The following is a 13,692-nucleotide window of genomic DNA, read 5'->3' as shown; positions in this document are numbered from 1 at the left end:
CGGAAAGGGACATTTGCCTGGCGTATGTAACAGCCAATCACCTTACAGTTTGAACGTATTTTTTTTCTAGAACCTTTATTTACTTGTTGGACAAAGACAATCACCGTCCCGTAGAAAATATAAAACTTTCCTGCTGTCTTTAAGTTTCTTTCTTTCTTTCTTTCTGTGGCATTTTTATAGTGTTTAAATTCATTTGCAGCTTCTCCCCCTTTGGTTTGACAAAGAATGTCTTATATTAAGTGTCCTTCTAGTTTCTAGTTGTACTGGTTTTGTTTTAGCTTGTCTCATATATTGCGTCGCCTTTTGGCAGTTTTACAAATCGTTAGTAGTTTTGAGCCTGCGTGTGTGAATTTGCAGTCATTGTCTTCCCGCTTGCATTGGTTTTGCATGTGTTTTTTGTTTGTTTTTCTTTATTTACTTTCTTCTCTTTATGAATTTCTTTAAATCTCTTTTAAAGAATTTTGAGTGTCTTTGTTCTTTGTTTAACTTGGTTTTGTAACTTTTGTTTTATAACTTTTAAAAAAAAATTTTTTGCTTCTCTTTTAAATTTTCTGTCTATCTGTTGGTGTTTTGTGTCTCTTTGTGATTGTTTGATTTACTTATCAGCAAGAAATACTGACAATCATCACTGACCAGGGATCTCTGTTCCTTTGTGCTCCTGGGCCTGTGCTTTGTAGGGCTGTTCTTCTACACGTTTACAACTTAATGTCTCTAGTTTTGTCTCTCTTAAAGTCTCTCTGTTTTTCTCTTTCCTTCTTATCCTTCAGCAAAGCACAAGCACAGGCTGGTAAAATCCACAGATGATCTCATATCTGAAGGATTCAGGAGAAGGAAATATACTCACCAAACAGTGGCTAAAACAGATGAAACCTGGAGTGTCGCCTCAAACCCAAACCACAGTGTGCTGACCACCGGGCCTCCATAATGACGGAGGAAAGGTTTAATGCTGAGTGTGTGTGAGAGAGTTTCAGAACGTGAAGTGTTTTTTTTAGTGTTTATATGCATGTGCATGCATGCTTGTGTGTAGGAGGGGTGTGTTTTATGCTTGCGTTCTCTCCTTCTGGTACTTTCTGCACTTCTTGCATGCCTGTCACTCACTTCTGTTGGGACGAGTGAAAAGATCTGCAGCAGAGGAGCTGCAAAACAACAGGTACATATTAACATTAGCAGGTATGTGCAGAAATATCCATCATTTACTCACATTTATTTTATAGCTGGCTGGTTCAGAAAAGGAAGAGAAGCACTATCAGAGGGCTCTGTTTTTTTTTAAACTGTATTATTTTTACATTTTCTTTATATTTTCTTCTTGTTTTCTTGTTTTGCGTTATTTTGTTAAAAACTGTTGCATTGCTACTTTGCTTTGCAAGAAAACACTTATTGTATTCGTGCTGCATGAAAGCTCGAGCTCCATAAGTCTAATGCATACTTGAGATGCACCTGAATGAGGTTCTTTATTAATGCAGAGCATGTACATGAATCTGGCATCTGCCGTTGTAATATTGAAAAACTCTTGGGAATGTTTCCATGTGACTTTCTTCACTGCGAGGCCAAACTTATTTCATGGTTCCCAGATTGAGACTGGTTGGAGCTGATGAGATTTTGGTGGCTTAAAATGATGTTGAGGAGAAAAACTGCAGCAGAGACGAAGGCAAAAAGATGTGTTTGTTTGTGTGTGTGGTTATCTTCTTTGGATCCTGTGGGAGTGTGTATACTTGCACTACGGGTGGTCAAGTGTGTTCCATTGGTTTAAGGATATGTTTGAGTCCTAAGTAAGTGATGGGTTTGCATGAAAATAATCTGGTAGACCTTCAGAGAAAATCAAGGTAACTTAAGGAACTGTTGTACTGAAGGCACTCAGTCTGTGTGGCTATGATTAGGCAGCTCAAAGATGAAGAAAGACTGGGTCATAGTTAATAAAAACACTGGTTACATAAGTGTTTTTTCCCCCCTGATGACAGAGTTTATTTAAAGGGGCAGTTCCTCTTCTGATCGCTGGATGATGCACCAATGTGCAAATACAAAAATCAATACAGGTTTTGGAAAGCATATTTTGGCATCGCTCAACACCAGGCCACTAATTATGAGTGCTGCTGGTGATTTTTATGATTATGTATAATATGTGCACAGTATGCTGCCTTTATTTGGAGTTTGTGTGGAGTCACTCCAGGGCCTCTGTTTTCCTTCGACAGTCCAAAAACGAGTGATTTTAAACTGGCTGGATAGTTAGATAGATACTCCCCAGGATGCTATGTTTATGAATGATTCAAAAGAGACTCAAATGATAAGTACAGACACGTATTCTAAAAAGACGACTACAGCTGTAAAACAAAAAACTTTGTTATCCAACAAATCTTCTCAGAGAGAGCCAACATCACTGGTTGAAATGAACCAGAATTATCCCTGAAATGGCTTCAAACCCCGTCCGCTTCACTTTGAGCTTAACGGCAGGTTTATTTCTGTTTAAACACACGTGTGCAGGAAGGCCGGCTGTATAGTCTGCTGCTGCCTCTGTGTATTTTTGCAGGCATGTGCGGAACAAACACAAAGCTGCTGAGGTAGACTGTACTCGGCGTGCCTCTGCAGCTCTCCTCTAAGTCGCTCTGTCAGGTCTGGTTTGTGCATCGGCGCTCTGACTCGGGCTCGGACTCGCTCTTTAATGCGAGCTGACTGCAGGAGCTGAGAGTTTATCGCTTCTTCCTGTGTTCCACTCCTGACAAGCCTGGAAGACTTAGAAGTTTGTACACTCAGTAGTTAGATTTCCTTTCTCTGCTTTATTAGGATTGATAGCCACGGTGGTAGTAAAGCCACACAAGGCCTTACACAGTGCTGAGGAATAATCAAATCTCTAGAGCAAACTCGCTTCGGCCGTACAGAGCAATGTTTCCAGACAGATATTGTGCAGTTCAGCAGGAGGCAATCTGCATTTCATAAGGCTGAGCACAAAGAAGCAGCTTGAATATACGATTCAATTATTTTAATGCCATGCAAACAACCAAACTTATCGACATGTCTGAGTCGTTTGGGTGTGATGCTGAGCCGTTGGTGGTTTGCTGGTGATTCAATTAAATTGCTAGAGTGCCTTCGTTAAACCATTGTTGCCAATTATTTCTAAATCAATCAATCACCCAGTCAAAGAATCAATATTCACACAGCAAAATTATTTAAAGTGCTCAATAAAAAACGAGGTGTCAAAAGAAAAGCTGCGTCTGCATGTAAAGCCAGCAAATAAGCAAAGCAGAGCAGAATAAACAAGGATTAAAAGAGACAAGTGGGACACATGTCAACATTTAAATGATTGAAATAAGACAAAGAAACACAAGGGGAAGATTTGAAAGGACCAGGTCTTCTCATTTTCAATTTTTAGAACAGCTTTGCATGAGTCACAGTTCAAAATAATCCTTCTTTATCTCATACTGGGGCTCCTCCACCGCTTTCTTCTGATTAGCTGCCCCTCATCAACAGAATGTGGGCGGGGCTTCTGTTCTGAGGTAGACCTGCGGTGTTTATCCTTTTCATTTGTACAGTTGTAATCGCAGTAATCGCAGTTGGGTGCGGAGCAAAGCAACTGCACCGAAATGCTTTGGAGGAGAAGGTTCATTTACCATGTGGAAGTGATCTGACTTCTGACTCCTAGCAGGAGTACGTTGCAATTTTGAGCAAAATAAATAAATAAATAAATAAAGAAATAAATGGCAGTGTATGCTTTGTGTTCTGGTATACAGCGAGGTGAAAGGTCTGTATGGGCTAGCAACTATCCGTGAAATGAATGTTAATTCTCTGTGTTCTCCAACATTTGAGAGTGCAGCATCTTCTTCCTGTATTTACTTTTGTTGCTCCCGCCTCAAACGCATCTGGCCAATCAGCAGACTGAAGATTCTTACGTGGTTTGCACTGATTCCTTTTGGCTCGTTTGGAGTTCGCTTGGATTTTTCTGTGTGAAAAGAAATCAAATCACGGAAAACTACAAGTTTACAAACTTGTCAACTGATTCAGACCAGAGTAAACGAACTATAGGTGTAAAAACAAACAAACAAACAAACAAACAAAAAAACCTCCAAAAAACCAAAAAAACTCTAAGGCAATAGACAGGGGTCAAAGTAGGTGGTAACTCTCTCCTCTATTTGAGCAGTGTATTTATATGTTAGGAACTAATGAAAAGTAATGCAACAGTTTATTCTAGAGGAACAGAGTGGCATTTAAAGCTTTATAGAAACAGAGAGCAGCTGGGACAAGTCGCCAATCTATCACAGGGCCAACTCAGAGAGACACACTCTTATTCACACTAACAGCTAGCTTAGAATCACCAGTTAACCCTAACAAGGATGTCTTTGGACTGGGCAGGAACCAGTGTCCCAGGAACCCATAAAAAGCATAATATCCTCTGGGATCAATAAAGTATTCTGATTCTGAAAGCGTGCAGGCAACAACAACACCACAGAGAAAGGCTCCAGTCAGTTAATGATAAACAGTAACTTTTCATATGTCTACATATCTGTAGAAAAAACCAACCGTGCTAGAGGGACAAGAAAAACATAATTAGGGCAAAGTCAGGGTTGCGTGATCCAGCTCTAACTGTATGCTTTATCAAAAAAGTCCAATCTTAAAAGTAGAGCGTGTGTCTGTCTGCTGGACCCAAACGTTTAAAGTTTATATGTAAATAAACTGTTTTACAAGAGCAAAAGTCACAAAATGTTTTATGAGATAAAAAAAGGTTAAAAAACTAAAAGTGTTTTTCTGGAAGTGTAATAAAAGTTCCACAACCTCAAACGCACGTCTCCTTTTGTCCTTAACCAGCACTGATCAGCTCACCTCAGAGATCCAGTACTTATTTATGGCTGAAGTTCTGGTCATCAATAACTCTGTGTGTGATCACCAGATTTTTAAATTGAACCCTAAACCTTTTGTAGAGCCGGTGTAAAGAGGACAGTGTCACGGCGGCAGCTCTGAGAGGACCTGTGAGAAGCCTCGCAGTCGCTTCCTACACTGTTTATAAGAGAGGATGTGCTCAGGCAGAAGACTCATGAATAACTGAGGTGTTCAACAGATGATAAAAACAAGTTCGCACAAGACAACCAGCGTGTTTATCAGAACTGTCTGATCAGAAATTTCACCCAGCTGGAGGCTCTGGCTGCAGTTCAGCTCCAAGTGCTCTGTTAGGATAAGACAACGAGGTGTTTAAGACCACACGGGGCCTGATTATTCGAGACGCTGTGTTGGAGAAGGACTTTAAATTCACTTATTGAGAGAGAAGCTAATACCGTAAAACTGAAGGCTTTTCATGGCGTGATTGTAAAGAGACCACACTCGCAGTAACAGATCAGTGTGCTGGTCTCTGACACAGGATGCTTCTAAAGATGCCAACACTGATGAGACTACAGAGGGTTGAGATCTGTTCAGTATTTCCATTTTAACTTGGTTGGATTTATGTAACCATCATGTTTTGGGTTAAATATGTTTCAACCTCTGTGCTGGGCTGGACAACAGTTATTCATCGATTTAACAGGGTGGTAATGTTAAAACTGAGGGCTCAAAGTGGGGCTCAGATGGATTGAAATCACTCTTCCTCATCATCAGATCATCTGCTGCTTCTGCCTGCAGGTGCGAGTGCGATCATGGCCTCCAAGCTGAGCGTGCTGCTGCTGGTACTGACTGGCTCCACCTTGACGGTGCTGGCCCAGAGGCGACGCCCGGCGTCCAAAGCCACCGACGAATGGAACTTCAAGGAAGGCTGTGAGCACCCAGATTACTCTCTGTTTACTCTGGGTCAAGGGTCAAGTTCAGGGTCCATCATGATGAGGTCAAAGGTAGAGGTGAAAGATCACACTGCTCAGAGAAAGCCTGCCTGTTAAACCTGTACATGCAGGTTCCAAGCTGGTGTCTTAAAATATGAAATACTCCTTTAAGAGGCTCACACAGGAGCTTCCTTGAATCTGAATTTATTTTGAAGTAAACAGGACCTCTGGGGCTTATTATGGTGTGTTCTCACTAATCGTTACAAAGTGAAGATGGCTGAAAATTAACAGTGCTGTGACTTTCTGTCCCAGCTGACAGGGTGAACATGCGCAACGTGGCCAACCTGACCGAGGTTCTGGACAACTGGCGGTTCGACATCATCAACCAGATGAAAGGGCTCCTGCAGAATGACCACCAGTCTCTCCTGCCGGACTACGCCAGGTACGAGAGAGGGTCTCATTTATTCGTTTATGACGCCACAAAATCCCACGGCACACAAACCTCTGATGTGCCTTACAGTTCAGATCTACTGTTCCTTTTAGCTGAGTGTTCCTGCCATAATGCGACTAATGCAGTAGCTGAATTTTGCCATTTGCACAGCTGATAGGTGCACAAAGAAGTCCAGAAATCCAGCACGAGCTCATGAAGCTGGCCGGTACACTGACAACTGTGTGCAAAGCTGTCATCAAGACAAACAGAGGCTGAAATAGAAAGCATATATTTGGGTCTTTTCTCACTACATAAATCCATGACAGTAACAGAAGAGTGTAAACGAACGAGCAAACTGTTCCCCGTGAGTGAAGCGAAACAGTCTCTGAGAGGCACCACAGGAATGCGGTTTAGCCGTGGGGCTGAAAATGAAGTCGGGGGTTTACTGGGTACGCTCTGCGGCCGATGCCGTCAGAGGAAGCTGCAGCTGAAACGGCAATTTAAACGTCAAAATAGAAACTGACCGAAAGGAGCTCCAGTTTTCCAGAGGAGGACTCTGCAGCTTCCTGCCGCTCACCGCAGGTCAGCAGACGAGACATCGCTGTGGTCCAGAAGTTACATAAGCACAGCTGCAGACATGTTTCTCCCTCAAATTTAATTTTCTTACATAAAGTCTTTTAGTTCAGTTTTTCTGCTGATCCACTGATCAAAGTCTGTGTTTGTCATCTTACTTTAACCCACAGTTTGATGTTGTGATTGATCCTGGACTGTTGGTCGCTTTCATACATGGTTTGCTTTATAAATGTCTACATTAAGGAACACACCCACTCACAATGAGAGAAGAGAGTGTGCAGTTTGCAACAGGAGTATAAAGAAAGAAGACTTTGTAGCCTATATTTCTGGGTAACTAGACATGAACATAAATTACAGATGTCATGTAAAACCTGCAAGAAAAAGACTTTTAAACTAGAACAGGGAGCACTAACTGCAGCGAGGATCACACGTGTGCTACCAAAGAGACTTTTAGTGAAAGTTATGTGTGTGGCGAGCAGGCAGCAATCTCTACTAGCACAGGATGAAGAGGAAACTAAAGCGTTGCGTGTGTGTTTGATTTATATTGTCTTCACTCGCCCCGTGTTCAGGATCCAGCCGCTGTCTGAGGCCTTAGACGACCTTTTCAAAGAGTTCAACGCCCTCAAGACTCGTCTGGGCGATCTGACCGATAAGTTCACCGCCATAGAAACTTTTATCGATGAGGTCAAAACCAGCCGCGCAACCAGCTCCAACGCCAACACCAACCCGAACCCCAACACCAGCGCCAGCACCAACCCCAACACTGGCACTGCTGTGGCTCCAGTCGTCAGGCAGAGGCGGGTGATGAGGAAAAAGGCCCCTGCCTCGTCCTAACCGGACGGCTACGACGAGGCTTTTCCTCTCTGACGTTTGCTTCTCAGGCTGTTTGTGTCTGAAGCTAATCTATTCTTTTTAGCAGGCTTTACTATATTATGAGCTTCTGCATAGCTCAGCTTTTTATAGGGAGATCTAACATCTCTCACTCTCATTTGAAAATTCAGAAAAATGCCAAATCAGCCATTATTCGCTAATATATGCAATTAGTCGACAGAGAAACTAAACAAATGTGCTCTATGCACTGAGTTTTACATTTTATTTTATTCAGAACCTCTTCATCATCTTTATCATCAGGTGAGATCTCACCTGCATGGGTGTATTAACCTCTTTAGAGTCCCCGCAGCCCTCGGCCTGGAGCTTTCTGCTCACCTCCATTATACCTGTCAGTTTTCTAATTTCCTCAAAGCCAAGCAGAGCTCACATGTCAAATTAAAACAAAACTCTAATAAATGACCAGCTAGCTGCTTCTTCACGTGTTATTCTGGTGCCTAAAGAACAAAAATGGGCTGTTTTTAAACACATTATAAAAGAACACAATGGCCTGACCTGATGACCTGATGACCCTGACCCCTGACCTGGTTGAGGTTTTCTTTGTGTAGATTATTTTTAAAATGAAAGAAAAAGCAAAGCTCACCTGAAAGCAGAATCTGGAGATCCAGAAGGATACCTGGATCTAGATCAGTTTTTGTCTTTGAGAACATCACAACAACACCTTCCACTTTTTACTTTGTATTGATGACGACTGTCCTTTCTTGCAATGATAAAGAATCAAAGAATCCTCCGAAACTTCCTGGTTCCAGATCCGGAGCAACTCCAAGTATCAGCCCACGTCTGTGCCTAACCTGTTCTGCACAGGTTAAGATCAGGTTTGAAGACACAGTTTGGTGAATAAACTGAATACTCAGGGATTCTGGCATTTTACTAAAATATCATCAACAATTGGACACAAAAGTCTAACCCACCAAAATCATCAAGATAATGCTGCCTTATTCAAGCCTTCCTGTGTCTGCACTCTGCTTGCTTATTGTACAAACATGTTTACTGGTTTGTACCTATTGCTGCATTGTATAACCTGCAAATAAACTCACTTATTGCATTCAGCTGAGAGTTCTGCTGTGGACTTCTTCAGAAACGAGGTTCGTTTGATCTGAGGAGCAAAGCTCAGAATAAAGCTTTGGTCTTAACTGCGTGACAGTAGATTTCCTGTAATAGTCTTAAAGCAAAGAATCAGTGAAGTTTGAATAGAACCGCTAATTGTGACGTCACTAACGCAATGCATTATGGGACGGTTCTGCACGCAAGCCTGAGATGTATGCATGGACTGTACAGAGACAGTCTTTTGGGGGTTTAAACGTTCCATGTAGACATTAGAAAGCTGTTTTGTTGTAAAATGACACAATGGTACAAATGACGAGGACGGAGAAAGTTCTTTGAGTTTTCTGCAGTGGGAGGAGCAACAAGGAGCTGAGGTCACAGAGCCGAAGACAGCAGCTGGAAGACAGAAAACCATGAACTTCAGCAACATTTCAGGAAATATGCAGGCACTGCTAATTTATCTTATAATACTGATCGTAGCATACGTATGTTAATATGTGCATGTTTACCCTATAACAGCACAAACATGCGAAACAAAGAACTGCCAGTAAGATGGGTTCTTGCTGGTAATTTAAAATATTTTTACACGTTACCTCAGATAAGGCTGTTATCTTAGCTGTCGCCACACAGCAGCCAAAGAAAATCTTCATGCTTTTGTTTTCAAAGAGCAGCTTTCAGAACGTGACAGTGTGATCTTTTGGGTTGTTTTGCGACCGGCTGTTTTCAGTGTGTTTTCTCCCTTATTACCTGTTGGCGTCTATCTCTGCCTTGCTTCTGAGTGAACAGCATCACGGCAGCTTCATGTGGTGCAGAGAACTCCAACCTTCGTGTCGAGTGTGGATCTCAAACCTTTCAAGTCTGATGTTTAAAAGGACTTTATCACAACTTTAAAAGAATTTAAGTGTTTTTTAAATCTCAGTTGCCTCTAACAGCCTTTAGACTGATTTCTAAAAGAGCATTTTCTGCTAAAATCTAAAAGATGTCTTGACCGCGCTCACTCCCAGCATCCAACATGAGCAAACAAATAAAAGATTCAATTCAATTCAATTTTATTTATACAGCGTGAAATCACAACAACAGTCGCCTCAAGGCGCTTTATATTGTGAGGTCGACCCTACAATAATACATACAGAGAAAAAAACAACACTCATATGACCCCTATGAGCAGCACTTTGGCGACAGTGGGAAGGAAAAACTCCCTTTTAACAGGAAGAAACCTCCGGCAGAACCAGGCTCAGGGAGGGGCGGGGCCATCTGCTGTGATTGGTTGGGGTGAGAGAAGGAAGACAGGATAAAGACATGCTGTGGAAGCGAGACAGAGGTTAATAACAGATATGATTCAGTGCAGAGAGGTCTGTTAATACATAGTGAGTGAAGAAGAAACACCCAGTGCATCATGGGAATCCCCCGGCAGCCTACGTCTATTGCAGCATAACTAAGGGAGGATTCAGGGTCACCTGGTCCAGCCCTAACTATATGCTTTAGCAAAAAGGAAAGTTTGAAGCCTGATCTTAAAAGTAGAGATAGTGTCTGTCTCCTGAATCCAAACTGGAAGCTGGTTCCATAAAGATAAAAGTGGAGGCTCTGAGGCTTTTCCACCAGGCACCCTGTTAAAGGTAAAACCATAAAATATTTAATCTTAGGAGCAATTAAACAAGCAGAACAGACTGATGTGTACTGAAGTCTTGATCAGGGTCAGTCTTCGTAGTTATATATCTGCTTTATATTGTGTCCGGTATTTTAATTTGATAGACTTCTATTTTATTTTATTAATATGTTTGTTTCTTCAGAATTTTTGTAACAATTTTAATTGAATGCAATCTTAATTTTGCTTTTGAAAAGTTTTGATTTGTCCGGCTTATAATATAATTTACTTTTGATTTACATGTTTTTATGATTTTACCTTTGACAGAGTTCCTGAGAAATGTCTCTTTTATTGAGCAACACAAGCTTAGCTTAAAAATAGAATTAAAAATAGAAAATCCTTTCATTACGAACGTCACCCAACAACCGTCTTCTAGCACAACATAAAGCAAGAAGAAGTGAACCTGCCAGCTGTTACTGAGCTACACACCATGCATCAGCTTCATTACTTTATACTATTCATGTAAACAGTGTGTAAACTGCTGTGTAACATATATGACACAGTACATGCAACAGTGCAGCATAACAGTGCAGGACAGTCTTCTGTGTTCTCATTGCTGTTTTAGTCTTTCCAAACTTGCACCTAACTTAAAATTTAAACATTTGGGACCTTGAAATGTAATCCATCAGAGGCTTCAGTTCAAAAGTGTTTGCAACAAAACACTAAAACTCGGCTGTAAGTGGGTCTCTGAGCCGTGACCCACATATGCATTACATCAGAGCCACGGAGAGAGGCTTCAGTAATCCCGTACTATAACATACTGTGTGTAATCTGTGGTTGCTCTCAATTCTGATTCACTGCAGGAGACGACGTGGGAAGGATCACACAGGGAGGCAACAGAGGAGATGAAACTGTGTGAAAGGAACATTAAAGGGTGACACAACTGTGGTGGCTGTCAGCCACTTAAAACACAAAATATAAACTGCAGCACTTACAAATGACTATTTTAGCGCTCTTATAATACTTCCTTTGACTCCGTGTCCTCTTTGCTGCTTATGAAAATAGCTGAAATGCTCCATTCTAGCAGAAGATAAATAAGAACCTGCAGAAAGCCTTTTGACACTCGGGCTAAAAAGCCAAATGTCGTTTAAAGTTTCTGTATTTCTGTTTACTGTGTATCTGTAAACACTGAAGTCTTAGCTCAGAGCTTTGTGTGCAGTTATGACACACAGGGTTTGATGTCCCAGAGTGAGAAAACATTAAAATGCTTAAATTTAACCGAGTACTTGTTATCTCGTCCGGCCAAGGCACTGATGAGCTCATGACGTGGCAGCATCGAGGTGCTCAAATCTGCAGTTGAAAACACTACAAGCAGTGATGAGTTTTGGAAGGAGATGCTCTGCTGTGGCAACATCACCAACTTATATAACGACAGGAAACCAAACAGAAAAAACGAGCAGCAAAAGAAACAAAGACAGGAGGAAGGAAACCCCCAGACTCAGCACAGAGGTCGGAGGTCACAGTCCTTTCATAGAGGTGAAGAATAACCAGGTAGTTCATATACCGATGACAATAATGTTTCAGTCATGACCACAGATGGGTTAATGTAATCCAATTACTTTTTTCAAGTAACGAGTAAAGTAAGGGATTAAGATTGCAAAAAGGTAATTAGATTACCATTACTTTCCCGTGACATTTGACATTCACAGAGAAACCCCCGGATCCCCCCACTGACACGACCGCTGCGGCACCGGGCAAACCTCCTCCTGCTAAACAGGTGACAATAGACTTAAGACTGACAGGACTCGGTGCTGCTGAATCTTTGATTTTATTTATTTTTTGCTGTGTTTGACTTTAATCTATTTGAAAAACATTATTTTATTTGATATGCTGGAATTAGGTTTAAATGTTATCAGTAAAGTAACTGGATTACTTTCTTGCAGAGGTAATCAGTAATTAGTAACTAATTACTATTTTTAAGTAACTTAACCAACACTGGTCATGACTGGTGTACAGCTGCCACAGGGCGAGAGGCCAACACAGAGAGACAGACGACCCTGCACACAGTAAACTTGGAACCACCAGTGAATATTATTCTCTTTTATCATTTAACACATTTGAAACATAAGCTGACCCAAAGTGTTTTTAAGAGACGCACATTTAGATTCCAGGTCTCTAAAAACCCCAAATTCAAAATCGATGAAAAGCAGCGTTTACTGCTTATTGTGGAAAGCAAAAATCAGTGATTTATATGGTGGTCATTAAAATGTGTTCAGAATTTGCAAATCATCTCACAGGAATAACATGTAGAAATAATCAAGCTCACCGTAATTGTGCATTAATCGAAATGATTTTATGTTTGTTTCGATATAAACAGACAGACACGCTGGGATTTCCTGTTTTGAGGCGGCTCCGAAGAAAAGCCATGAACTCCAGATTCACTCGCTTCGCTGACAGCTGGCTGAATCACCTGATGAATACAACATGAGAGCAGGTGCTGGAAAGAAAAACTCCAGCCCGGCACTCACTTTCATGCTGTAATTCGTGGTCACACAGAGTTATTGCTTTGCTTCACTTGATCAGTTCATGAGTGGATTGACTGGCTGCAGCTCTTCAGCTGTCCTACATATAATTCAGTGTCAAAGAAGCTCCAGATCAATACCACATTTCATGCCTTATGGTGTCAGCGACACACTGCACTGGTGTCAGTATGGCTGAAGGAAAATCACCGCTCTCACTGAAACTTTCTCCTGAGACATCTGCAACGTGATTTTTGTTTTTCTTCTTCTTATTTTCATCCAGCTCAGAGCAGGAAATCCTCTTTATCCTTTTCCTCTCTGCTGCTGCAAATGCACTTTGACCTTTGACACCTCATTTGAAAGGCAGTCACATTTTACTGTGCGTCACAAATCTCTCTGAATCAGATGTGACTATTGATTTTACAGCTCATCTCTCAGGCCAGCCTTGACTTAATGTTGAGGTCAGAGTGAGGCATCACCTCCATCTGAGAAGAGTGCATCCTCTTAAATCAGCCGCGAGCCTTCAGTCATCACCTGGAGTCGGCTGCTGAACGTGAGCAGCAGAGCGTGTCATCTCTGCATTCTGACAAAATATGTCTTTTGCATCCATTTGTGGTATTTTTGTTTCTCTTTGTAGTCATTTTCATTATATTACAGTCGTTTTACTTGGCATGCTAGTGTTTTTGTCACGTGTGCAATGAAACAAATAAAGTGGACCCAGGTGCAGATAAAACACAGAAGGACTGGCAGGGCGGTAAAGGGATAAAAAGGTACTTTAATTACTCGGTGAAACATAACATTAAAAACAATCCTCAGAAAAGGGAGAGACTACAAAAACCAGTAACAATGTTCAACAACAAAGAAATCCAAAACACTGGCAGAAAACAACAATCAAGACTCAGGAACATGAAGGATTTTGCT

General features: G+C 41.4%; 1 protein-coding gene across 2 annotated transcripts; it reads left to right on the top strand.

The window, feature by feature from the left end:
- Positions 1-1,033: 1,033 nt before the first annotated feature.
- On the top strand, positions 1,034-8,672 carry LOC143418414 (uncharacterized). Of its 2 annotated transcripts, none has more exons than XM_076883459.1 (4): positions 1,034-1,170; positions 5,599-5,730; positions 6,045-6,174; positions 7,305-8,672. In XM_076883459.1, exons 2-4 carry the CDS (start codon positions 5,613-5,615, stop codon positions 7,567-7,569), a joined length of 513 nt encoding a protein of 170 aa, XP_076739574.1. In that variant the 5' UTR covers positions 1,034-1,170; positions 5,599-5,612; the 3' UTR covers positions 7,570-8,672. The 2 variants fall into 2 exon arrangements, with proteins under 2 accessions (XP_076739574.1, XP_076739575.1); XM_076883460.1 differs by having other exon boundaries at positions 1,036-1,150.
- The last annotated feature ends 5,020 nt before the right edge of the window (positions 8,673-13,692 follow it).

The sequence above is a fragment of the Maylandia zebra genome, linkage group LG4 (genome assembly GCF_041146795.1).
Source record: "Maylandia zebra isolate NMK-2024a linkage group LG4, Mzebra_GT3a, whole genome shotgun sequence".
In the NCBI taxonomy this organism is placed as follows: Eukaryota; Metazoa; Chordata; class Actinopteri; order Cichliformes; family Cichlidae; genus Maylandia; species Maylandia zebra.
The sequence above is the reverse complement of the archived record's forward strand: the minus strand, read 5'-3'. Positions and strand labels throughout refer to the sequence as shown.

What these genes read in the sequence shown, in the direction of transcription:
- LOC143418414 (XM_076883459.1), top strand. Translation starts at nt 5,613, where the DNA reads ATGGCCTCCAAGCTGAGCGTGCTGCTGCTGGTACTGACTGGCTCCACC. An exon ending in ATGGAACTTCAAGGAAGGCT is followed by an intron (nt 5,731 to 6,044) that starts GTGAGCACCCAG and finishes TTTCTGTCCCAG; the next exon opens with CTGACAGGGTGAACATGCGC. An exon ending in CTCCTGCCGGACTACGCCAG is followed by an intron (nt 6,175 to 7,304) that starts GTACGAGAGAGG and finishes CCCCGTGTTCAG; the next exon opens with GATCCAGCCGCTGTCTGAGG.